Source organism: Mustelus asterias, unplaced genomic scaffold (genome assembly GCF_964213995.1).
Source record: "Mustelus asterias unplaced genomic scaffold, sMusAst1.hap1.1 HAP1_SCAFFOLD_47, whole genome shotgun sequence".
NCBI lineage: Eukaryota > Metazoa > Chordata > Chondrichthyes > Carcharhiniformes > Triakidae > Mustelus > Mustelus asterias.
The window spans coordinates 1,851,427-1,878,150 of NW_027590122.1; the positions used below are offsets into that span (position 1 = coordinate 1,851,427).

The window sequence follows — 26,724 nt, forward strand, 5'->3', positions numbered from 1 at the left end:
CTTTGTCCACCTTATCTAAACCTGTCAGAATCTTGTCCACCTCTATCAAATCTCCCCTCAACCTCCTTTGCTCCAAGGGGAACAACCCCAGCCTGACGTTGACAATAAAGAACAAACTAACAGAATATGTTCATACCTGAAATCAAATGGGAATGTTTAATTTCTATTTTAAAGATATTGTGAATATATTGTCCTGGACAATAAAGGAATTGGAATAATTCACCTTGGATGTGGTTGAATGGAATATATCAATCTGGTATCCACCTACAGTCTAGGGAAAGTCTGGAATGTGTAGCTGGGATGAATAAGTTGATCACTTTCTCTGGGAGATATTTACAACTTTGTCCATGAACTTTGTTTTTTAAAAATCCACATTTGAAAGCCCGGCCACTACATGAAATATCAGCACCAGAACAGCAGGAGATAAGAAAGACAGACACTCACTTTGATCTTTTCATCCGCGCATCTGAGAGTTAAGAATGTGTGACATGATTTTGGGACACCGGAGTGAGTGGACAGATGTGATTTGTTACATGTGAAAAATAACAAGCCTAAATTCATGGTGAGATGGAGTGAAGAGCGGGTCCCAAACACACACAGCTACTTGAGACACAGCAGGAGATGAAATGGTTAATGTGGCCAGGGGATTGAGACAACATTGTGACATCATCAAGGCATTGACACTCCAGAGAGAAACTGAGTTCAAAACAATCAGGATCCAATTAAACACACTGCACATGGACACACAGTGAGGAAAATTACAGTAAAATGGATAATCTATTCATCGAGAAGGAAAGGAGCTGGTGCAGAAAAAGATCAACTGAGTGTGAGATAGGTCCATTCAAAAGTCTGATGGCAGCAGGGAGGAAGCTGCTCTTGAGTCAGTTGGTACATGTCCTGATTTTTGTGTCTTTTTCCTGACAGAAAGTGGAAGAGAGAATGTCTGGGGTGGGTGGTGTCCTTAATTATGCTGGCTGCTTTGTGGAGGCAGCAGGAAGTGTAGACATAGTCAATGGATGGGAGGCTGGTTTGCATGATGGATTGGGTTTTGTTCACGACCTTTGTAGTTTATTGCGGTCTTGGACAGAGCAGGAGCCATACCAAGCTGTGATACAATCAGAAAGAATGCTTTCTATGGTGAATCTGTAGAAGTTGGGAGAGTCATAGCTGATGTGCTAAATTTCCTTAGTCTTCTGAGAAAGTAGAGGCATTGGTGGGCTTTACTATAGTGTCGGCATGGGGGGGAACCAGGACAGGTTGTTGGTGATTGGGACACCTAAAAACATGAAGCTCTCGACCATTTCTGTATCGTCCCCATTGAAGTAGACAGTGGCATGTTCTCCTTTACGCTTCCTGAAACCGATGTCAGTCTCCTTCATTTAGTTGGTATTGAGGGAGAGATTATTGCCGCCGCACCAGTTCACCAGATTCTCTATCTCATTCCTGTCTCCGTCTCATCAGTTCCTGAGAGCTTTTGAAGCCGCACCCACATTCGGAGAATTTAAAGGATCTCTGCAGAGTGTGAGTGATGTTCTGTCTGTGCAGTCTGGATAACCGAGTAAATCCTTTCACACTCACTGAGCAGGTAAATGGTCTCTCCCCGGTGTGAACTCACTGGTGTTCCTGCAGGTTGGATGACCATTTAAATCTCTTTGTGCAGTGAGAGTGTGCTGGTGGGACACCAATTAGCCAGAACTTTTGAAGCCGCGCCCACACACACAGAGCAGCTGAACTGTCTCTCCCCTGTGTAAATGCACTGGTTGATCATCAGTTCCTGAGAGGTTTTGAGTCCGGCCTCTCAGTCAGAGCATTTAAAGGGTCTCTCCTTGGTGTGAGTAACATTGTGTCTCAGCAAGCTGGATGACTGAGTGAATCCCTTCCCACACACAGAGCAGGGGAATGGTTTCTCCCCAGTGTGAACTCGCTGGTGTATCCACAGTGTGGATGACCTTTTAAATCTCTTTGTGCAGTGAGAACAGCTGAACGGTCTCTCCTCAGTGTGAACTCGCTGGTGAATCAACAGTTCTTGAGAGCTTTCAAAACCAGTCCCACAGTCAGTGCATTGAAAGGGTCTCTCCTGGGTGTGAGTGCTTTTGTGCTTCAGCAGGCTGGACAACTGAGTGAATCCTTTCCCACACACACAGCAGGGGAATGGTTTCTCCCCAGTGTGAACTCGCTGGTGTTTCCGCAGATTGGATGAACTTTTAAATCTCTTTGTGCAGTGAGAGCAGCTGAAGGGTCTCTCCTCAGTGTGAATGCGCTGGTGAATCATCAGATCCGCAGCACTTTTGAAGCCACGCCCACAGTCAGAGCATTTAAAAGGTCTCTCATTGCTGTGAGTGACTTTGTGTGTTGTCAGACCAGATGACTGAGTGAATCCCTTCCCACACACAGAGCAAGTGAATGGCCTCTTCCCAGTGTGAACTCGCTGGTGTACCCGCAGATTGGATGAGGTTTTGAACCTCTTTGTGCAGTGAGAGCAGCTGAACGGTCTCTCCTCGGTGTGAATGCGCTGGTGGATATTCAGATCCGCAGCACTTTTGAAGCCACTCCCACAGTCAGAGCATTTAAAGGGTCTCTCATTGCTGTGAGTGACTTTGTGATTCTGTAAGTGGGATGACTGAGTGAATCCCTTCCCACACACAGAGCAGGTGAATGGCCTCTCCCCAGTATGAACTCGCTGGTGTGTCTGCAGGTGGGATGACCGATTGAATCCCTTCCCACACACAGAGCAGGTGAACAGTCCCTCTGCAGTGTGAAAGCGTTTGTGGGACATCAGTTCACCAGAGCTTTTGAAGCCTCTCCCACAGTCAGAGCATTTAAAGGGTCTCTCCTGGGTGTGGGTGACTTTGTGTTTCAGCAGGCTGGATAATTGAGTGAATCCCTTCCCACACACACAGCAGGTGAACAGTCTCTCCCCGGTGTGAACTCGCTGGTGTTGCCGCAGGTTGGATGATGTTCTGAATGTCTTTGTGCAGTGAGAGCAGCTGAACGGTCTCTCCTCAGTGTGAATGCGCTCGTGCTCTCTCAGATCCGCAGCACGTTTGAAGCCGCTTCCACAGTCAGAGCATTTAAAGGGTCTCTCATTGCTGTGAGTGACTTTGTGTCTGAGCAGGTGGGATAACTGAATGTATCCCTTCCCACACACAGAGCAGGTGAATGGCCTCTCCCCGGTGTGACTGCGTCGATGGATTTCCAGGTCACAGGGGGCTCTGTATCTCTTCCCACAGTCCCCACATTTCCACCGTTTCTCCATGGTGCAGGTGTCCTTGTGACTCTCCCGGTTAAACAATCAGTTAAATCTCACACAGAACTTGGGTACAGTCTCTCCCCGCTGTGAATGCTGCTATGTATTTTCAGGCTGTGTAACTGGTTAAAGCTCTTTCCACACTCAGTGCACTGGAACACTGTCCCTCGGGAGTATCTGTATCTTGCTGCTTTTCCAGTCACATTGATATTAAAGACCTGTTTTCGCAGACAGAACAGAGAAACATTTCTCCTTCCAGATTCAAAGTCTGATAATATTCAGGTCCGATGAATTGAGTGAGGGTGTCAGATGCTGATGTGATGTTTGTTTCAAGATTTTGGTCTGTTAATCCTCACCTTCTCATATCCTGTAAAAATTCATCAATGTCAGCACAGGATAGAAATTCAGAACAGACAATTCTAGTTTCTATGGAACATTCTTTCCTCTCTCATTCCCCAAAAGCTGTAAATCTCCATCCCACACACTCTCCCTCCATTCTCACTCTGCTGTATCTAATATTCACCCTCCCAGTTCTCCTGAAGGTGCTGATTGAGGCTGATTGACAGATCCATGCTCACTGCTTCCTGTCCTGGATAGTCATGATAGACAATACACATCTTTTTAGCCTGTCTTGATGCTCTCTCCACTCACATTGTTTCGTTTCTTAAAGACTTGATTAGTTGTAAGTATTTGCATTCCTACCATTATTCATGTAAATTGAGTCTGTGTCTTTATAAGCTCTGTTTGTGAACAGAATTCCCACTCACCTGAAGAAGGGGCTAAGAGCTCCGAAAGCTTGTGTGGCTTTTGCTACCAAATAAACCTGTTGGACTTTAACCTGGTGTTGTTAAACTTATCCTGCCCTGGACACAGAGAGCTGGAAATCTCCATGCAGGCTGCCAGACAGATCTATGTCTATCTGACTGGACTAACAATGGGTGGAATATACAGACTGGATTCACTTCCTTTCCCTTCAGTTGCTGCAAGTCCCCAATTTCCCCCAGAATGAGAAAAGAAATGGAAAGGGGAGAAAAGAAAGTGTTTTACTCACAGATGTTGGCGACAGGAGGAAGTTTCCACTCCCCCAAGGTCAGGGGGTGGGATCTCCGCCGCGCGGACCCGGGAGCCCCGCCCCCACCCATAGTTCCCCTCCCCCTGCACCTCCTCGAGCCAAGGTTTCCAGGCAACCCGCTGGCGGCTCCGGACAGAGCGAGAAGCTGCTCGGTGATCTCCCCCTCCCCCCGGCCCCTGACTGCGCATGTCCAAGGGAGAGGGGAAGCTGCGCATGTGCGGTGGAGTGCCCACCCCCTGACCTGTCTGCTGAGGTGTTGACCAATGGGGGAGTTGGAGGACCTGAAGGACTCTGGTCCTCCAGCCAATCAGAGCTCCCCCATTGTCTGAATGCGGAAGTTGCACAATGAGCTTGTTCAGCTGCTCATTCCTGCCCGGCAAAGCTGCTGCTTCTCTCTCTGAGTGTAGATTGAGCTTCAGACGGCCTGAGACGTGCCTCCTCTCGGACAACACCCAGTTTTGTTTCCGGGGTGAGGTGGATTCGTGTTCGCCCGTGTAGCGGAGGGCCCCGGGTCGGAACCGGGCGGAAACTTTGGGAGGGAGGTGAGCTGCTGCCTGTTGCCTGGCCTGCCTGTCGCCTGACCTGCCTGCCTGTCGCCTGGCCTGCCTGCCTGTTGCCTGGCCTGCCGCCTGGCCTGCCTGCCTGTCGCCTGGCCTGCCTGCCGCCTGGCCTGCTTACCTGCCTGCCTGCCTGCCGTCTGGCCTGCTTACCTGCCTGCCTGCCGTCTGGCCTGCTTACCTGCCTGCCTGCCGTCTGGCCTGCTTACCTGCCTGCCTGCCGTCTGACCTGCTTACCTGCCTGCCTGCCGTCTGGCCTGCTTACCTGCCTGCCGTCTGGCCTGCTTACCTACCTGCCTGCCTGCCGTCTGGACTGCCTGCCTGCCTGCCGTCTGGGCTGTCTGCCGTCTGGACTGCCTGCTTGCCTGCCATCCGGCCTCTGGGGGGTGCGCTCTCCCCGGGGGGGGGGGGGGGAGGAAGAGAGGACAGGGAGTGACTGGAGGAGAGGGGGGGGGCGAAGGCGTTTGGACTGTCTCTTTTCCATCTGCAGTGGGGGGGGTGAAGACCTTTCCTATTTCCCCTACCCACTACTGCTGCCCCCGGGACCGGCACCCCCTCCCCTTTTCCCTCCTGACTGGGGCATCGGCCTTGTGCCTCATCTCCCTCCTGCTCCTCCAACCTCCTCTCTCCCTCTCTCGCTCCGGGGAGAGAGCACCTACACCCTTCCCCGCCTACCCCACCCTGCCTTATCTTCCCCATCCCACATACGCCCTGCCGTGCATCTGGGCAGTCTCGGGGTGGGCGTAGCACTTCCCCTGATACCATGGCGACATCACCAGCGTCGCCGGTGGCAGGGCCTTCTCGGCCCACCTATGCGGGCGTGGCGGCTGCCAGAGCCCCCGCCGCTCCCAAGGCCCTGCCGCCATTCTCTTTAATCACGCGGCAGCTCGGGGTGAAGTGCTACGCCCACCCCGACATGTCTATCGAGGCCTGCGTTAAGGCAATGGCTGGGGTTGTCGGCCCCTCAGCCATTGTCGCGGCCTCAAAGATGTACGGCCGGGCCGTATTCTTCCTGAAGGCCGAGCGGGCGGTTCGCCTCGCCCTGGAAAAGGGGCTCACGGTGGGCGGGACGTTCCTGGCGGTGGACCCTTTGGAGGCCACCGCCCACAAGATAGTAATATCAAACGTCCCGCCCTTCCTACCGAGTGAGCTCCTCCTCCCCCACCTCCATCTACTGGGGGAGGTCAGGTCCGGGGTGCAGCCGATCCCGCTCGGCCTTCGGGACCCCTCCCTCCGCCATATTTACTCCTTCCGGCGCCAGGTTTTTGTCCGCCTGGCCCGGGAGGAGGAACTGGAGGGAGGTTTCAATGTCCCCCACGAGGGGACCACGTACCGGGTCTTTTGGTCCGCGGACGGTGTGCGGTGCCATGCCTGTAAGGAGGCGGGGCACGTGAGGAAAAACTGCCCCGTCTCCAAGGCCGCCGACCACCAACCCAAGGTGGCCGCAGCTGGCACCACAGCCCCCTCTCCCCCCAAGCGAGTACCATCTGCCCCCCCGCGAGGGGAGGCCACGCCGGCAGCAGCTGCCACCTCAGCTGCCGGCGGGGGGGGAGCGGAGCCCCCGCGCGGCCAAAAGGCCCATAAGGGACCTACAAAAAAGAAGGGGGGTACCGGAACCCCGGCCCCCAGGGAAAACACCCCAACCACCCCGGCAGCCGGCTCGGGGACCGCCTCAGTCTCCACCTGCGCCCCCCCCCCCACCACCACCACCACCACCATCTGCCGGGCCCGTGGGCTCTCCGGGGCCTAGTGCTGGGTCCGGCGCCCGGGATCATGGGCCCGAGCATGGGGGGGCAAGCGACCCCGAGCCGGCAAAACTGGCGACGCCGCCACCTCGGGGGGAAGTGACGGGAGAGCAGGGGGGGCGCGGCAAGGCGAAGAGGGGCGGAGGGCGAGGGGCCTCGCCTGCCCGAGGGCAGGTTAACAAAAAGAGGCGGGGCCCCACGGGCACCGTAGAGTTCGAGGTCTGCGTGTCCCCCCCCCCTTGTGAGTCATCTCCTGCCGTGCCCCCACCTGTCTTTGTGCCTTGTCCCGCGAAAAAAGGGGGCAAGGCACCCTGTAAATCCAAGCATGTGTTGCCTCAGTCCCCCGGCGAGGAGTCTCCGGGGCCGGGTGGCAGCGGGACCCCCACGGTTCCGTTCCACCCGGCCGGTTACAACCCGGAGTTCTTCTTCAGTCTGTCGGGGGACTGGGGCGACACTCCAATGTTCATGTCCTCGTGCGGCGGCGGCGAAGAGACGATCCACTCGTCCTCTCCGTCCCGACCTTGGACGCTGGACATCCCCAACCTCAGTCCGAAGGATACACCGGACCTGGGGGGTGTCCAAGCGTCTGGGGCGGGGGGGGGGGCTGGGCCGCCGTCGCACGGGGGCCCGCAATCCGGGAAAGGTGAGCCCGGGGGGAACCCCTCCTCCACCGATCCTGGGGGTGGGATCGGGGAGGGGCTAGGGCTAGTTGGTGGCTCCGTGCCGCCCGCCGTACGTCCTGCGGCGGGGGACTCGGAGTCGAGGGGCGACCGCCCTGAGGAGGTCAGCGGCTCGGTGGAGGGCACGGGGACACTTTCAGAGTCTGCCCAGAGCGAGGCGGGGGACTCCCTCGTGCCCCCCACCGAGTCGTCCCTCATCCCCTCCAAGGACCTCAGGGTCTTTATCCGTAACCATTCCGGTCGCTCCGACATAATCCGGCTAGCCCTCGGCCACTGGCCGGACCTGGCGCAGCTCGTCCGGTCCGTGAAGGCATGCTCGCATGCCTCCGCGGGCCTGGAGAAAATAGAGCGGCGCTGGGTACTGCGGTTCCTCCACAGGCTCGAAAAGGTGGGGGGTGGACTGGTGAGAATTGCGCCAGCGCCCCCCCACACACCTAGTTAAGTGGTGACGGTGGCACAAAGCTGCTGACATGAAGGTGACCATAGCCAGCCTCAACATCAACGGCAGCAGTGGGCCACACCGCAGGTTCCAGAACTTCTCGGTCCTCCGTGACGGGAAGTATGCGGTGTGTTTCCTGCAGGAAACCCACACCGTTCCGGGAGACGAAGCCCAATGGCTCCTGGAGTGGCGAGGGGGGGTCTACATGAGCCACCTCACGCTCGCTTCTTGCGGGGTGGCTATCTTGTTGGCCCCGCGTTATAAGCCGGAGATCTTGGGGGTCAAGGAGCCGGTGCCAGGCCGGTTGCTGCACTTGACGGTCCGTGAGGGGGGCGTGGTCATTCACTTGCTGAATGTCTACGCCCCGACCGCTGGACCGCAGCAAACGACTTTCTACGAGAAAGTGTCCGCTCACATCGACACCATCGCGGGGGGCGAATGCATTATCCTCGGGGGAGATTTCAACTGCATCCTCGAGGCACGGGACCGCACCGGCCCCTGGCTGCGCACTCCGGCGGTGGTGAAGTTGCGGGACCTGATCGGGTCCCACGACTTGGTGGACGTCTGGAGACATCTCCATCCTGGCTCCAGCGCCTTCACTTTCGTGAGGCCTGGAGTCGGAGCGTCCAGGCTCGACCGCCTTTACATTTCGAAGGCGCACGTGTCCGGCGTGTCCTCGGTCTCCATGCGGCCGGTGTCGAGCACGGACCACAGCCTGGTGTGGGCGGACTTTGCGCCGTCTCGCATCCGGCGGGGGTCCGCGTACTGGCACTTTAACAACACGCTGCTGGAGGACGAGCGCTTCCTGGACTCGTTCCGTCGATTCTGGGCCGGCTGGAGAAGGAAGCGGGGAGGCTTCCCCTCCTTGAGGCTCTGGTGGGATGTGGGCAAGACTCACGCCCGTACCTTCTGTCAGGGGTACGCGAGGGGGTCGACAAAGAGGCGGAAATCCAGGCTCGAGGAGTTGGAGAAGGAGGTGCTCGACCTGGAGGCACGTCTCAGTCGGCCTGACGCGGACCCGGCCCTGCGTTCGGAGTACAGGGAGAAGAAGGACGCGCTGCGAGACCTGCAACTTGCCAGGTCTCGCGGCGCGTACGTGAGGTCGCGGCTCCAGTTCCAGGTGGACCTGGACCGCGGCTCCCCCTTCTTCTACTCGCTGGAAAGAGGGCGGGCTAACCGTCAGCAGCTCCTTACGCTGCTGGCCGACGACGGTTCCCCCGTCTCGGATCCGGAGGGCATCCGGGCCATTGCCCGGGAGTATTACACCTCGCTCTTCTCTCCGGATCCGTCCAGCGAGGATGCCCGCAGACTTCTGTGGGAGGACCTGCCGCAGGTCGGCCCGGAGGGCGTCGGCAGGCTCGAGGCCCCTACCACCATGGCCGAGCTGACCGGCGCCCTAAATGGCCTCAGCCGGGGCAAGGCCCCTGGGCTGGACGGGCTGACAGTAGAGTTCTTCAGGGCGTTCTGGGACGTCCTGGGGAGCGACTACGCGGGGGTCCTGGGGGAGAGCGTCGCTACCGGGGAGATGCCCCTTTCGTGGCGCAGGGCCGTCATTGCCCTGCTGCCCAAGAAGGGGGATCTCCACCTGCTCAAGAACTGGCGCCCGGTCTCCCTCCTCAGCACGGATTATAAAATCTTTGCCAGGGCTATGGCTTCACGCCTTGGATCCGTGCTGGACCACTTGATCCACCCTGACCAGTCCTACACGGTCCCGGGCCGTTGCATACATGACAATCTCCACCTGGTCCGGGACCTAATCCATCACACCCAGAGGGCTGGTCTGTCGGGCGCCTTCCTGTCATTAGATCAGGAGAAGGCGTTCGACAGGGTGGAGCACGAGTATTTACTCGGGACTCTGCGGGCATTCGGGTTCGGGACGCATTTTGTCGCCCGGATCCGATTACTGTACTCTGCCGCAGAGTGTCTGATTAAGGTTAACGGGTCCCTGACGGCGCCCCTTCGCTTCGGGAGAGGAGTACGGCAGGGCTGCCCCTTGTCCGGCCAACTGTATTCCGTATGCGTGGAGCCATTCCTGCGCCTCTTGCGGAGGAGGTTGTCAGGTTTGGTCCTGCGCGGACCGGACGTAGGGGTGGTCCTGTCAGCTTACGCCGACGACGTGCTCCTCATGTTCACGGACCCGGCTGACCTGCGGAGGATGCGAGAATGCCAGGCGGTGTACTCCGCCGCGTCCTCCGCCAGGATCAACTGGGCCAAGTGCTCCGGACTCCTTGTCGGTCCTTGGGAGACGGACCCCCTTCCGGAGGAGCTCAGGCCTTTCACCTGGAGCAGGACCGACCTCCTCTACTTGGGGGCCCATCTCTGCCCAGCCGAGGAATCCTGGCCGGCGAACTGGCGGGAGCTGGAGGCCAAAGTCTCCGCCCGCCTGGGTCGCTGGACAGGACTGCTCCGAGTGCTGTCCTACGGGGCGCGAGCTCGCGTCATAAACCAGCTGGTCGCCTCCATGCTGTGGTACCGGCTGGTCCCTTTGACCCCTCCCCCTGGCTTTGTCACCGATATCCAGAGAACCCTCGTGCGGTTCTTCTGGGGCAATCGACTGCACTGGGTCCCTGCTGCGGTCCTGTATCTCCCGCTTGAGGAGGGCGGACAAGGTCTGGTGTGCCTCCGCACTCAGATAGCGACCTTCCGCCTCCAGGCCCTGCAGAGGTACCTTTACGTTGAGCCCCCTCCACAGTGGTGTGCCATGGCGACGTATTTCTTCCGCCAGTGGCACGGCCTCAATTATGACGTGCAGCTCCTGCATATCGAACTGGGGCGTGCTTCGACCGCCCTGCAGGAGTTGCCCGTCTTTTACCAGGACCTCCTCACTGTCTGGAACAAGGTCGCCTCGCGACGCAGCTCTCCCCCGTCAGGAGTAGCGGCTCTTGTGCGAGAGCCGCTGCTCAGGAATCCGCTCCTCCAGCCGTATAACTTCAGGTGGCTGGCGGAGAGGGGGGCTGTGGACGCCGGGGTGACCAGAATCGGGGACGTGCTCGATGGCGGAGGAGCGGGCTGGATGAGTCCCCGCGTGCTGGCTGAGCGCACGGGGACGTCCGTCCGGCGCGCGGCCAAAGCCATCCTAGACCTTAGGACGGTCGTGCTCGGCCCCGAAACTGCACGCAAACTCGAGGCGGCGCAGGCGTGCGGTGGGATCCCGCCCGAGCGTTCCCCTGTTCGGGCGGAATTCCACATTGGCCCAAAGCCTCAGCCCCCTCCCCTGGGTGAGGTGCCCCACAGCCTGAGCCGCCTCGCGGAAATGCCCTCCGTGCCTTTTTCTACCGCGCGGAGGCGTTTCCTGTGCGGGCTGCTGCTGCACACCCTCCACTACCGCCTCCTCGCCTGTCGCCCGGATACACCTTGGCGGGCCTTGTTGCCGCCGGGCGGCGGAGGTCCCCGCTGGAGGTCCCTCTACGGAGGGATCTCCCCCAATTACGTCGGGGACCTGGGGTGGAGGGTGATGCATGCAGCAGTTCCGCACAACCGTAGGATTCACTGGTTCACGGGCTCCGAAGACTGCCCTTTCTGTGGCCTTGTGGAGTCCGTGGACCATGTCTATGTTGAGTGTCTTAGGCTGCACTCCCTTTATGTTTTCCTGAAGAATCTTTTATTGATGTTTTGTTTGCACTTCAGTCCCACGCTCCTGATCTACGGACACCCGGTGCGGAGAGGGGAGGGTCGGGATGGCGACCTCCTCGTGAACCTGCTCCTGGGCCTGGCGAAACGCGCCATTTACCGGTCCAGGCAGCGGGCGATCGAGGGGGCCGTCCATCCTGACTGTCTTCCCCTCTACCGCGGCTACGTTCGCGGCCAGGTGTCCCTGGAGAGGGAGCATGCGGTGTCCACGGGCGAGGTTGACGCTTTCCGCGCCCGCTGGGCACCGCAGGGGTTGGGGTGCATTATTGACCCTAATAACCACATTTTAATTTGATGTTTTTAAGTTTCCTTTGCATTTTGATTTCTGTTCGGGCTGTTCCCCCTCCTTTTTGGGGAGCTGCCCCTTTTACTTTGTCCTGATTTAATTTGAGTTTGTTTACTTGGTTTGACCTAAAAAGAGGTCTCTGAGTGTAGATTGAGCTTCAGACGGCCTGAGACGTGCCTCCTCTCGGACAACACCCAGTTTTGTTTCCGGGGTGAGGTGGATTCGTGTTCGCCCGTGTAGCGGAGGGCCCCGGGTCGGAACCGGGCGGAAACTTTGGGAGGGAGGTGAGCTGCTGCCTGTTGCCTGGCCTGCCTGTCGCCTGACCTGCCTGCCTGTCGCCTGGCCTGCCTGCCTGTTGCCTGGCCTGCCGCCTGGCCTGCCTGCCTGTCGCCTGGCCTGCCTGCCGCCTGGCCTGCTTACCTGCCTGCCTGCCTGCCGTCTGGCCTGCTTACCTGCCTGCCTGCCGTCTGGCCTGCTTACCTGCCTGCCTGCCGTCTGGCCTGCTTACCTGCCTGCCTGCCGTCTGACCTGCTTACCTGCCTGCCTGCCGTCTGGCCTGCTTACCTGCCTGCCGTCTGGCCTGCTTACCTACCTGCCTGCCTGCCGTCTGGACTGCCTGCCTGCCTGCCGTCTGGGCTGTCTGCCGTCTGGACTGCCTGCTTGCCTGCCATCCGGCCTCTGGGGGGTGCGCTCTCCCCGGGGGGGGGGGGGGGAGGAAGAGAGGACAGGGAGTGACTGGAGGAGAGGGGGGGGGCGAAGGCGTTTGGACTGTCTCTTTTCCATCTGCAGTGGGGGGGGTGAAGACCTTTCCTATTTCCCCTACCCACTACTGCTGCCCCCGGGACCGGCACCCCCTCCCCTTTTCCCTCCTGACTGGGGCATCGGCCTTGTGCCTCATCTCCCTCCTGCTCCTCCAACCTCCTCTCTCCCTCTCTCGCTCCGGGGAGAGAGCACCTACACCCTTCCCCGCCTACCCCACCCTGCCTTATCTTCCCCATCCCACATACGCCCTGCCGTGCATCTGGGCAGTCTCGGGGTGGGCGTAGCACTTCCCCTGATACCATGGCGACATCACCAGCGTCGCCGGTGGCAGGGCCTTCTCGGCCCACCTATGCGGGCGTGGCGGCTGCCAGAGCCCCCGCCGCTCCCAAGGCCCTGCCGCCATTCTCTTTAATCACGCGGCAGCTCGGGGTGAAGTGCTACGCCCACCCCGACATGTCTATCGAGGCCTGCGTTAAGGCAATGGCTGGGGTTGTCGGCCCCTCAGCCATTGTCGCGGCCTCAAAGATGTACGGCCGGGCCGTATTCTTCCTGAAGGCCGAGCGGGCGGTTCGCCTCGCCCTGGAAAAGGGGCTCACGGTGGGCGGGACGTTCCTGGCGGTGGACCCTTTGGAGGCCACCGCCCACAAGATAGTAATATCAAACGTCCCGCCCTTCCTACCGAGTGAGCTCCTCCTCCCCCACCTCCATCTACTGGGGGAGGTCAGGTCCGGGGTGCAGCCGATCCCGCTCGGCCTTCGGGACCCCTCCCTCCGCCATATTTACTCCTTCCGGCGCCAGGTTTTTGTCCGCCTGGCCCGGGAGGAGGAACTGGAGGGAGGTTTCAATGTCCCCCACGAGGGGACCACGTACCGGGTCTTTTGGTCCGCGGACGGTGTGCGGTGCCATGCCTGTAAGGAGGCGGGGCACGTGAGGAAAAACTGCCCCGTCTCCAAGGCCGCCGACCACCAACCCAAGGTGGCCGCAGCTGGCACCACAGCCCCCTCTCCCCCCAAGCGAGTACCATCTGCCCCCCCGCGAGGGGAGGCCACGCCGGCAGCAGCTGCCACCTCAGCTGCCGGCGGGGGGGGAGCGGAGCCCCCGCGCGGCCAAAAGGCCCATAAGGGACCTACAAAAAAGAAGGGGGGTACCGGAACCCCGGCCCCCAGGGAAAACACCCCAACCACCCCGGCAGCCGGCTCGGGGACCGCCTCAGTCTCCACCTGCGCCCCCCCCCCCACCACCACCACCACCACCATCTGCCGGGCCCGTGGGCTCTCCGGGGCCTAGTGCTGGGTCCGGCGCCCGGGATCATGGGCCCGAGCATGGGGGGGCAAGCGACCCCGAGCCGGCAAAACTGGCGACGCCGCCACCTCGGGGGGAAGTGACGGGAGAGCAGGGGGGGCGCGGCAAGGCGAAGAGGGGCGGAGGGCGAGGGGCCTCGCCTGCCCGAGGGCAGGTTAACAAAAAGAGGCGGGGCCCCTCGGGCACCGTAGAGTTCGAGGTCTGCGTGTCCCCCCCCCCTTGTGAGTCATCTCCTGCCGTGCCCCCACCTGTCTTTGTGCCTTGTCCCGCGAAAAAAGGGGGCAAGGCACCCTGTAAATCCAAGCATGTGTTGCCTCAGTCCCCCGGCGAGGAGTCTCCGGGGCCGGGTGGCAGCGGGACCCCCACGGTTCCGTTCCACCCGGCCGGTTACAACCCGGAGTTCTTCTTCAGTCTGTCGGGGGACTGGGGCGACACTCCAATGTTCATGTCCTCGTGCGGCGGCGGCGAAGAGACGATCCACTCGTCCTCTCCGTCCCGACCTTGGACGCTGGACATCCCCAACCTCAGTCCGAAGGATACACCGGACCTGGGGGGTGTCCAAGCGTCTGGGGCGGGGGGGGGGGCTGGGCCGCCGTCGCACGGGGGCCCGCAATCCGGGAAAGGTGAGCCCGGGGGGAACCCCTCCTCCACCGATCCTGGGGGTGGGATCGGGGAGGGGCTAGGGCTAGTTGGTGGCTCCGTGCCGCCCGCCGTACGTCCTGCGGCGGGGGACTCGGAGTCGAGGGGCGACCGCCCTGAGGAGGTCAGCGGCTCGGTGGAGGGCACGGGGACACTTTCAGAGTCTGCCCAGAGCGAGGCGGGGGACTCCCTCGTGCCCCCCACCGAGTCGTCCCTCATCCCCTCCAAGGACCTCAGGGTCTTTATCCGTAACCATTCCGGTCGCTCCGACATAATCCGGCTAGCCCTCGGCCACTGGCCGGACCTGGCGCAGCTCGTCCGGTCCGTGAAGGCATGCTCGCATGCCTCCGCGGGCCTGGAGAAAATAGAGCGGCGCTGGGTACTGCGGTTCCTCCACAGGCTCGAAAAGGTGGGGGGTGGACTGGTGAGAATTGCGCCAGCGCCCCCCCACACACCTAGTTAAGTGGTGACGGTGGCACAAAGCTGCTGACATGAAGGTGACCATAGCCAGCCTCAACATCAACGGCAGCAGTGGGCCACACCGCAGGTTCCAGAACTTCTCGGTCCTCCGTGACGGGAAGTATGCGGTGTGTTTCCTGCAGGAAACCCACACCGTTCCGGGAGACGAAGCCCAATGGCTCCTGGAGTGGCGAGGGGGGGTCTACATGAGCCACCTCACGCTCGCTTCTTGCGGGGTGGCTATCTTGTTGGCCCCGCGTTATAAGCCGGAGATCTTGGGGGTCAAGGAGCCGGTGCCAGGCCGGTTGCTGCACTTGACGGTCCGTGAGGGGGGCGTGGTCATTCACTTGCTGAATGTCTACGCCCCGACCGCTGGACCGCAGCAAACGACTTTCTACGAGAAAGTGTCCGCTCACATCGACACCATCGCGGGGGGCGAATGCATTATCCTCGGGGGAGATTTCAACTGCATCCTCGAGGCACGGGACCGCACCGGCCCCTGGCTGCGCACTCCGGCGGTGGTGAAGTTGCGGGACCTGATCGGGTCCCACGACTTGGTGGACGTCTGGAGACATCTCCATCCTGGCTCCAGCGCCTTCACTTTCGTGAGGCCTGGAGTCGGAGCGTCCAGGCTCGACCGCCTTTACATTTCGAAGGCGCACGTGTCCGGCGTGTCCTCGGTCTCCATGCGGCCGGTGTCGAGCACGGACCACAGCCTGGTGTGGGCGGACTTTGCGCCGTCTCGCATCCGGCGGGGGTCCACGTACTGGCACTTTAACAACACGCTGCTGGAGGACGAGCGCTTCCTGGACTCGTTCCGTCGATTCTGGGCCGGCTGGAGAAGGAAGCGGGGAGGCTTCCCCTCCTTGAGGCTCTGGTGGGATGTGGGCAAGACTCACCTCCGTACCTTCTGTCAGGGGTACGCGAGGGGGTCGACAAGGAGGCGTAAATCCAGGCTCGAGGAGTTGGAGAAGAAGGTGCTCGACCTGGAGGCACGTCTCAGTCGGCCTGACGCGGACCCGGCCCTGCGTTCGGAGTACAGGGAGAAGAAGGACGCGCTGCGGGACCTGCAGCTTGCCAGGTCTCACGGCGCGTACGTGAGGTCGCGGCTCCAGTTCCAGGTGGACCTGGACCGCGGCTCCCCCTTCTTCTACTCGCTGGAAAGAGGGCGGGCTAACCGTCAGCAGCTCCTTACGCTGCTGGCCGACGACGGTTCCCCCGTCTCGGATCCGGAGGGCATCCGGGCCATTGCCCGGGAGTATTACACCTCGCTCTTCTCTCCGGATCCGTCCAGCGAGGATGCCCGCAGACTTCTGTGGGAGGACCTGCCGCAGGTCGGCCCGGAGGGCGTCGGCAGGCCCGAGGCCCCTACCACCATGGCCGAGCTGACCGGCGCCCTAAATGGCCTCAGCCGGGGCAAGGCCCCTGGGCTGGACGGGCTGACAGTAGAGTTCTTCAGGGCGTTCTGGGACGTCCTGGGGAGCGACTACGCGGGGGTCCTGGGGGAGAGCGTCGCTACCGGGGAGATGCCCCTTTCGTGGCGCAGGGCCGTCATTGCCCTGCTGCCCAAGAAGGGGGATCTCCACCTGCTCAAGAACTGGCGCCCGGTCTCCCTCCTCAGCACGGATTATAAAATCTTTGCCAGGGCTATGGCTTCACGCCTTGGATCCGTGCTGGACCACTTGATCCACCCTGACCAGTCCTACACGGTCCCGGGCCGTTGCATACATGACAATCTCCACCTGGTCCGGGACCTAATCCATCACACCCAGAGGGCTGGTCTGTCGGGCGCCTTCTTGTCATTAGATCAGGAGAAGGCGTTCGACAGGGTGGAGCACGAGTATTTACTCGGGACTCTGCGGGCATTCGGGTTCGGGACGCATTTTGTCGCCCGGATCCGATTACTGTACTCTGCCGCAGAGTGTCTGATTAAGGTTAACGGGTCCCTGACGGCGCCCCTTCGCTTCGGGAGAGGAGTACGGCAGGGCTGCCCCTTGTCCGGCCAACTGTATTCCGTATGCGTGGAGCCATTCCTGCGCCTCTTGCGGAGGAGGTTGTCAGGTTTGGTCCTGCGCGGACCGGACGTAGGGGTGGTCCTGTCAGCTTACGCCGACGACGTGCTCCTCATGTTCACGGACCCGGCTGACCTGCGGAGGATGCGAGAATGCCAGGCGGTGTACTCCGCCGCGTCCTCCGCCAGGATCAACTGGGCCAAGTGCTCCGGACTCCTTGTCGGTCCTTGGGAGACGGACCCCCTCCCGGAGGAGCTCAGGCCTTTCACCTGGAGCAGGACCGACCTCCTCTACTTGGGGGCCCATCTCTGCCCAGCCGAGGAATCCTGGCCGGCGAACTGGCGGGAGCTGGAGGCCAAAGTCTCCGCCCGCCTGGGTCGCTGGACAGGACTGCTCCGAGTGCTGTCCTACGGGGCGCGAGCTCGCGTCATAAACCAGCTGGTCGCCTCCATGCTGTGGTACCGGCTGGTCCCTTTGACCCCTCCCCCTGGCTTTGTCACCGATATCCAGAGAACCCTCGTGCGGTTCTTCTGGGGCAATCGACTGCACTGGGTCCCTGCTGCGGTCCTGTATCTCCCGCTTGAGGAGGGCGGACAAAGTCTGGTGTGCCTCCGCACTCAGATAGCGACCTTCCGCCTCCAGGCCCTGCAGAGGTACCTTTACGTTGAGCCCCCTCCACAGTGGTGTGCCATGGCGACGTATTTCTTCCGCCAGTGGCACGGCCTCAATTATGACGTGCAGCTCCTGCATATCGAACTGGGGCGTGCTTCGACCGCCCTGCAGGAGTTGCCCGTCTTTTACCAGGACCTCCTCACTGTCTGGAACAAGGTCGCCTCGCGACGCAGCTCTCCCCCGTCAGGAGTAGCGGCTCTTGTGCGAGAGCCGCTGCTCAGGAATCCGCTCCTCCAGCCGTATAACTTCAGGTGGCTGGCGGAGAGGGGGGCTGTGGACGCCGGGGTGACCAGAATCGGGGACGTGCTCGATGGCGGAGGAGCGGGCTGGATGAGTCCCCGCGTGCTGGCTGAGCGCACGGGGACGTCCGTCCGGCGCGCGGCCAAAGCCATCCTAGACCTTAGGACGGTCGTGCTCGGCCCCGAAACTGCACGCAAACTCGAGGCGGCGCAGGCGTGCGGTGGGATCCCGCCCGAGCGTTCCCCTGTTCGGGCGGAATTCCACATTGGCCCAAAGCCTCAGCCCCCTCCCCTGGGTGAGGTGCCCCACAGCCTGAGCCGCCTCGCGGAAATGCCCTCCGTGCCTTTTTCTACCGCGCGGAGGCGTTTCCTGTGCGGGCTGCTGCTGCACACCCTCCACTACCGCCTCCTCGCCTGTCGCCCGGATACACCTTGGCGGGCCTTGTTGCCGCCGGGCGGCGGAGGTCCCCGCTGGAGGTCCCTCTACGGAGGGATCTCCCCCAATTACGTCGGGGACCTGGGGTGGAGGGTGATGCATGCAGCAGTTCCGCACAACCGTAGGATTCACTGGTTCACGGGCTCCGAAGACTGCCCTTTCTGTGGCCTTGTGGAGTCCGTGGACCATGTCTATGTTGAGTGTCTTAGGCTGCACTCCCTTTATGTTTTCCTGAAGAACCTTTTATTGATGTTTTGTTTACACTTCAGTCCCACGCTCCTGATCTACGGACACCCGGTGCGGAGAGGGGAGGGTCGGGATGGCGACCTCCTCGTGAACCTGCTCCTGGGCCTGGCGAAACGCGCCATTTACCGGTCCAGGCAGCGGGCGATCGAGGGGGCCGTCCATCCTGACTGTCTTCCCCTCTACCGCGGCTACGTTCGCGGCCAGGTGTCCCTGGAGAGGGAGCATGCGGTGTCCACGGGCGAGGTTGACGCTTTCCGCGCCCGCTGGGCACCGCAGGGGTTGGGGTGCATTATTGACCCTGATAATCACATTTTAATTTGATGTTTTTAAGTTTCCTTTGCATTTTGATTTCTGTTCGGGCTGTTCCCCCTCCTTTTTGGGGAGCTGCCCCTTTTACTTAGTCCTGATTTAATTTGAGTTTGTTTACTTGGTTTGACCTAAAAAGAGGTCTCTCTGAATGAAGATTGAGTACAGACAGATTCAAACTTCCTTCTGTCTCCCACATCTGTGAGTAAAACACTTTCTTTTATCCCCCTTTCCAATTCTTTTCTCATTCTGGGGGAAATTGGGGACTTGCAGCAACTGAAGGGAAAGGAAGTGAATCCAGGGAGGCTGCACACTCTGGAAAGGTTGGCCCAGGTCTCTCTCTTTCTGACTTAAAGACATTGACATCCTTTGCTCCCTCAGCTTGACACATTGATTTGTCTGGCTAAAAGGATGGTCCCTTTCCTAATGTTCACAATTAAAGGGCTGGTTTCCCCAGGAGATGGCTGACATTTAAGAGAACAATAAATTAATATAGGACAGAGATATGTCGAGTGTTGTTACATTGTAGATTTGGTATAATATTTATGGTTCTGTAACAAAGTACATTTATTATTATTTCTCGTTTTGTAATGTAGCACTGAAGCTATGTTATATATTTCCACTCATCGAGTCATTACAGCGCAGAAGGAGTCCATTCAGCAACTCGAATCCATGCCGACTCTTTGTAGAACAATCCAGTCAGTCCCATTCCCTTTCTATATTCCCTTTCCCCTGCAACTTTATTTCCTTCATGTGCCCATCTGGTTTCTGAAATATATTAAAGGGGACAGTAAACTAATATAGGACAGAGATGTGTCTGATGTTGGTTTTTTTTAATTCATCCTTGGGACATGGGCATTGCAGGCTGGGCCAGCATTTATTGCCCATCCCTAATTGCCCTTGAACTGAATGGCTCGCTGGGCCATTTCGGAGGATGGTTGAGAGTCAACCACATTGCTGTGGCTCTGGAGTCACATGTAGGCCAGACTGGGTAAGGACGGCAGATTTCCTTCCCTTAAACTCAAATTCCACCATCTGCCGTGGCAGGATTCGAACCTGAGTCCCCAGAGTATCAGCTAAGTTTCTGGATTAATAGTCTAGCGATAATACCACAAGGCTATCAGCTCCCCTGTTGTTATATGGTACAGATTCGATATATTATTTAAGCTCTGTAATACAATGCACTTATTATATCTGGCTGTGTAATTTTGGACTGCAGCTATATTTTATATTTCCAACAATCTCTTCCCTCAGAGAATTGTTAGTATCTAGATTTCTCTTCCATAGGGACCAGTGGAGGGATTGAATATATTCAAGGATGAGTTAGACAGTTTTTGAATGACAAGGGAGTCAATAATTATTGGGAACAGGCTGGAAAATGGAGAGAAAGCTCAGATGAGGAAGGATTTCTTCACTCAAGGATGTGGTGATGTTTTGGATTCTCTACCCCAGAGGACTATAGAGCCTCAGTCATCAAAAATTTTCAAGAGAGGGATTGATAGGTTTCTAGATATTGAAGATATCGATGGATATGGGGGCAGTGTGGGGAAAATAATGCAGAGGTAGATCAACCAATAATCTCAATGAATGGTTGAGCAGACTCGATGGGCCGAATGCTGACTGCAGCTCCTATTTGTTATGATTTCTGTGCTGGACAGGAAGCAGTGAGCATGGATCTGTCAATCAGCCTCAATCAGCACCTTCAGGAGAATTGGGAGGGTGAATATTAGATACAGCAGAGTGAGAATGGAGGGAGAGTGTGTGGGATGGAGATTTACAGCTTTTGGGGAATGAGAGAGGAAAGAATGTTCATTAGAATCATAGAATTGCTGCATCTTATCAACCGTCCCTGAGCTTTCACAATGAATCCCACTTCTGAGGACACCCTTATCTCTGACTTGTCTGTACTGCGGGCAGTCTCACAAAGCAGCTGCCTGTGTGCTGATATGGGAGGCCCTGCTGGGCAAGTTTAATGCTCCATGACTGTGTCTTTAATGAATGCTCCATAGAAACTAGAAATGTAGATTTGAATTTCGATCGTATTCTGAATTGTGATGTTTTTTTTCTAAATTGACTTACAGGATATTAGACAAGGAGAAATCAGACAGAAATCTCCAACATCACACCTAGATCTGACAGAGTGACTCGATTTCTTGAGACCTGAATATCATTGGCCTTTGAATCTAGCAGGAGAAATGTTTGTTTGGCCTCTTGGCTTCAAAAGATTGTAAACATCACTGTGACTAGAAATGCACTGAGATACACACACCCGAGTGAGAGTGTTCCAGTGCACTGAGTGTGGAAAGAGCTTTAACCAGTTACACAGCCTGAAAATACATCGCAGCATTCACAGCGGGAGAGACTGTACCCGTGTTCTGTGTGAGATTTAACTGATTGTTTAACCTGGAGAGTCACAAGGACACCCGCATCAGGGAAAAACCGTGGAAATGTGGGGACTGTGGGAAGAGATACAGGTTCCCAAATGAGCTGGAAATTCATCAACGCATTCACACTGGGGAGAGACCATTCACCTGCTTTGTGTGTGGGGAGGGTTTCACTCAGTCATTCAGCTTGCAGAAACACAAGGTCACTCACACTCAGGAGAGACCCTTTAAGTGCTCTGACTGTGGGAGCGGATTCAAAAGCTCTCGGGAACTGATGGGCCACCAGCGCATTCACACTGAGGAGAGACCGTTCAGCTGCTCTCACTGCACAAAGAGGTTTAGAACATCATCCGGTCTGCGGAGACACCAGCGAGTTCACACTGGGGAGAGGCCATTCACCTGCTCGGTGTGTGGGAAGGGATTCACTCATTCATCCCACCTGCACAGACACAATTTCACTCACACCAATGAGAGACCCTTTAAATGCTCTGACTGTGGGAGTGGTTTCAGAAGCTCTGGAGAACTGCTGAAACACCAGCGCATTCACACTGAGGAGAGACCGTTCAGCTGCTCTCAGTGCTCAAAGAGATTTAGAACGTCATCCGACCTGCAGAGACACCAGCGAATTCACACCGAGGAGAGACCGTTCACCTGCTCTGTGTGTGGGAAGGGATTCACTCAGTCATCCCACCTGCAGAGGCACAATTTCACTCACACCAATGAGAGACCGTTTAAATGCTCTGTGTGTGGGAAGGGATTCACTCAATTATCCCACCTGCTGACACACAAAGTCACTCACACCCAGGAGAGACCCTTTAAATGCTCTGACTGTGGGAGTGGTTTCAAAAGCTCTGGAGGGCTGATGTCCCACCAGCGCACTCACACTGAGGAGAGACCGTTCAGCTGCTCTCACTGCACAAAGAGGTTTAGAACATCATCCGACCTGCGGAAACACCAGCGAGTTCACACTGGGGAGAGACCGTTCACCTGCTCTGTGTGTGGGAAGGGATTCACTGTTTCATCGAACCTGCGCGCACACAATCTCACTCACACCAATGAGAGACCGTTTAAATGCTCTGACTGTGGGAGCGGATTCAAAAGCTCTCAGGAACTGGTGTCCCACCAGCGCATTCACACTGAGGAGAGACCGTTCAGCTGCTCTCACTGCTCAAAGAGGTTTAAATGGTCATCCAGCCTGCGGATACACCAGCGAGTTCACACTGGGGAGAGGCCATTCACCTGCTCTGTGTGTGGGAAGGGATTCACTCATTCATCCACCTTGCTGAGACACAAAGCCACTCACTCCAAGGAGAGCCCTTTAAATGTTCTGCCTGAGAGGCCGGCTTCAGAAGCTTTCAGGAACTGATGATCCCGAGCATATTCACACCGGGGAGAGGCCGTTCAGCTGCTCTCACTGTTCAAGGAGGTTTAGAATATCATCAACACTGCTGAAACTCCAGTGAGTTCACACCGGGGAGAAACCATTCACCTGCTCGGTGTGTGCGAAAGGATTTACTCAGTTATCCAGCCTGCCCAGACACAACATCATCACACCCAGGAGAGACCCTTTAAATGTGGGCGTGGCTTCAAAAGCTCTCGGGAACTAATGTCCCACCAGTGAGTTCACACCAGGCAGAGGCTGGTCACCTGCTCTGACTGGGAAGGGATTCACTCAGTCAGCAAACTTGGTGAAACACCAGTGAGTTCACAAGTGATTCCAGTTCTGGGATTATTCTTGTGAATCTTTCTTGCCCCTTCTCCAGTGCCTCTATTTCCTTTTTCTAAATGGAGATCACAAATAGAACGTAGAACAGCACAGCACAGGAACAGACCCTTCAGCCCACCATGTTGTGTCGAACATGATGCCAAATTAAACTATTCCTTTTTGCCTGCCCATGGTCCATATTCCTCTATTCCTTGCATATTCATGTGCTTATTTAAAACCCCCTTAAACGCCCCTATCGTATCTGCCTCCACCACCACTCCGAGCAGCGCATTCCAGACACCTACCACTCTCTGTGTAAAAAAACTTACCTCTCACATCTCCTTTGAACTTTCTTGATTCCCAAGATCCCCCTGTACATTAACTGTATACTTATCCTTAATAGTTGATCTTCCAAAGTGCAGCACCTCACACTTGTCTGGATTAAAATCCATCTGCCATTTCTCCGCTCATATCTGCAGCTGATCTACATCCCACTGAAACCTTTCACAACCTTCTACACTATCTACAACTCCATCTAGCTTTGTGTCGTCTGCAAGCTTACTAACCCACCCATCCACGTTTTCATCAAAGTCATTTATATATGTCACAAATAGCGCAGGTCCCAGTACGGATCCCTGCAGAACACCACTAGTCACGGACCTCTAGCCAGAAAAACACCCTCCACCACTACTCCCTGACTTCTATGGGCAAGTCAATTCTGAATCCAAGTGGCCAAGTGACCGTGAATCCCATGCATCTTAATCTTCTGGATGAGCCGACCGTGAGGGACCTTGTCGAAAGCCTTACTAAAATACACGTTCACAACATCCACTGCTCTACCCTCATCGATCACCTTCGTCATCTCCTCGATAAAATCGATCCAGTCAGTAAGATGTTGACGGTGCTCCCACTGCAGTCCTGTGATGAAAATATAGACTGGTTGGTGAAATGTAGATAACAGGTAGAATTGATATCTAATGAGGACTTTATACTTTAGAATTGAATACAGGGCTCATTGTTACTAACGGGGAAAGAAGGGTTAAAACCCTTACCCAGAACCCTTTTCACACACACGTGGACATCTCTGAATCTGACACACACCAAATGGAACGTTACACAAGGGGCTGGAATTCACTGGAATTTCTTAACAACCTTTCAATAGAAATGTCCTGGTACCGACTGTGACAAAGGACACAACAGACAGCAAGAACCAGGAGGAACCTTTAACCCAGAGAATGTTAATAACCTTGTTCAGGACACCGGTGCCAGGCACAGGAGGATCCCAGGAAAAACGGACCGTTTAATTTCTGTCTGTTTCACAATTCTAAATGACTGATTCTTTAACATAGGAATGTTTAAAAACAGCATTGTGATATTCCAAGGTCAACTGTGTCTGGGAAAGGGGCACACTGATGTGTTTTTATTTTAAACAGGAGGATCCATTGAAAAGCAGCTCTGGGCGATATGAGCACCTCCTGACCTCCTTTCAATTCATTTCAAATCACCCATCGCTTTCCGTGGAATATTCTTTATTCTTTCCTGGGATGTGGACACTGCTGGCAAAGCCCCAGCACACGTTGCTCAGCTCCTAATTGCCCCTGAACGGAGTGACTTGCTCAGCCATTTCAGAGGGGCAGTTAAGATTCACCCACATCGCTGTGTGGGTCTGGATTCACATGTAGGCCAGACCGGGTAAGGATGGCAGATTTCCTTCCTTAATGGGGAACATTAATACGGTGAACCGGACAGGTTTTTACAACAATCAATGCTAGTCTCGTAACGGTGACCATGAAACTAACTTTATATAATTCCAGATTGATTCACTGAATTCAAATCCCACCAGCTGCCTGTCCCCAGATTCTTTGCTGGGTCTCTGCATTACTCGGCCAGCGACATTCCCACCACCTCCCCCTGAATGGAATATTCCACACAACCCCTTTGTTAAACAGGAAGGAGAAAAGAGAGAGGTTTCGACATTTCACAGAAATCAGGCAGTCTGCAGTTAGCCTGGAAGCCGTCAGTTGTGGGACCAGGAGCTGTGAACCAGCTGTGGGACTAGAAGCCCAGAGGGCCATGAGGAACCAGGGCTGTTCCTAATGTTTAAATCCCTCCAGAAGAAGGCAGTGAAGCTCAGGCCTGGACTGAGCAGTCCACAGTTTTGAGATCTTAGAGGAAAGTTAGAAGGTTGTTTAGTGGGAAACTAATGGAAGGACCTCATAAAAGTTTGGAGAATAGCTGGAACACGGAGGAGAATTAAAGTGAATTCTGGGGAGCTTTGACGTACCTTCCATATATTCACAGGAACAGAAGTGAATGAACCTTCAGGATATCATTAAGTCTAAGGGAAACCTAGGGGTAGAAGTTAAAAAGTAGAACTGAGTTTATAACATAAGTCTTTCTAAACTACAGTGTTAAGTTTGCAGTGTTGGTTTTTAATTTTCTTTTGTTTTATATATCCAATAAAGTTTGTTTTTGGTTAAATGCATAAAATCTTGTGGTATAATTCTTACAGTTAATTATTAGCTTTTTGAATTTCTCTTTAAACATTAACGGTCCCAACCAGGATCATAAAAATACACAGAAAATATGTCAAACAAATCAAAGGTCAAACAATATAATTTCCCTTACTTTGTATGGCTTCGCCAGCTCTCCCTTCAGACCCTTTATTTTGGTTTAAAACACTGGTCTTAGACCCACACTTCTCCCCTTCAATTCTATCCTGTTGTCAGATATGGGTTTGGCTCCAATCTCAATTGTAATCCTGAAGTCAGTAACCCATTGGAATAAGTTGTGAAAGGAATCTGCAGTTCCTGAGGAGTTACAGAACATTCCAGGTACAAAAATGTTGTCACAGAATTTAATCGTAATAAGTACAAAATCACAATATTTAAACACAGTGGATCAGTCCACTCACTCTGGAACACCAACTCTTTGCTTTTAGTTGACTGTGGCTGTCTGCTGTTCTGTTGACCAAAGTCTATCTTCTTACTTCATGCTGTGTCGTGTTGCGCACCGAGCTCCGGAAAATTGTCACTCATTAACCCTGGCTCACAACTATCTCTGTGCGGCATTCACTCATTCAGCTTTGTCACTCGTCTCCTGTGGTTCTGAGTGGCCCAAGCAGCACATGATCAGTCCCTGATTGGTTAAATGGTGCATGATCAATGTTTGATTGGTCCCTGAAGGATATTGGTCATCTTGCTGATGTCACTTCCTATTAACTCATAGAATCCCTACAGTGCGGAAGGAGGCCATTTGGCCCATCGAGTCTGCACTGACCACAATCCCACCCAGGACCTATCCCCGCAACCCCACGTATTTACCCAACTAATTCCCCTGACACTAAGAGGCAATTTAACACAGCCATTCAATCTAACCTGCACATCTTTGGAGTGTGGGAGGAAACCGGAGCACCTGAAGAAAACCCACGCAGACACGGGGAGAATGTACAGACTCCACACAGTTGCTCAAGGCCGGAATTGAACCCGGGTTCCTGGCACTGTGTGGCAGCAGTGCGAACCACTGTGTCACCGTGCTGCCCCGGTCACCTTGCTGACATCACTTCCCATTAACTCCTAACTGAGTTAATCCAGGATCTCAGTCACTTGCAGCAACATCCTTTTCTTCATTGCTTTTCTCTGCTGCTGTAGTAAGTTCAAAGCTTTTCCGCTGAGATAACAAGGCAGCACAAGGTAATTTGTGTGTCTGCTTCCTTGTAATAAAAGGACGTGTGGTGTCACTTCCTGATGATTGATGTTCCTCAGGCTCATCGACCGAACTGATACATCTGAGGTGTGATGTTTCATTTCTTACTGGCTGCTGATGCCTGATGCAAGTTACTTAAAGACAAATAACTAAAAGTACAAGAGATACACAAACTAATACAGGAATTACTACAGAACATAG

The 26,724-nt window shown here is 56.0% G+C and overlaps 2 protein-coding genes across 2 annotated transcripts in view; both read left to right on the top strand.

The window, feature by feature from the left end:
• LOC144483136 (uncharacterized) overlaps nt 1–26,724 on the top strand; it is a 71,677-nt gene that overhangs the window by 12,076 nt on the left and 32,877 nt on the right. The gene's annotated exons all lie outside the window — the stretch shown is intronic.
• Nucleotides 11,829–25,302, top strand: LOC144483145 (uncharacterized). The gene is made up of 2 exons (XM_078201938.1): nt 11,829–11,940; nt 20,811–25,302. Exon 2 carries the CDS (start codon nt 21,388–21,390, stop codon nt 22,477–22,479), a length of 1,092 nt encoding a protein of 363 aa, XP_078058064.1. The 5' UTR covers nt 11,829–11,940; nt 20,811–21,387; the 3' UTR covers nt 22,480–25,302.

Excerpts from the sequence above, each read along its gene's own strand:
- LOC144483145 (XM_078201938.1), top strand. The coding sequence starts at position 21,388 with ATGGGCCACCAGCGCATTCACACTGAGGAGAGACCGTTCAGCTGCTCT.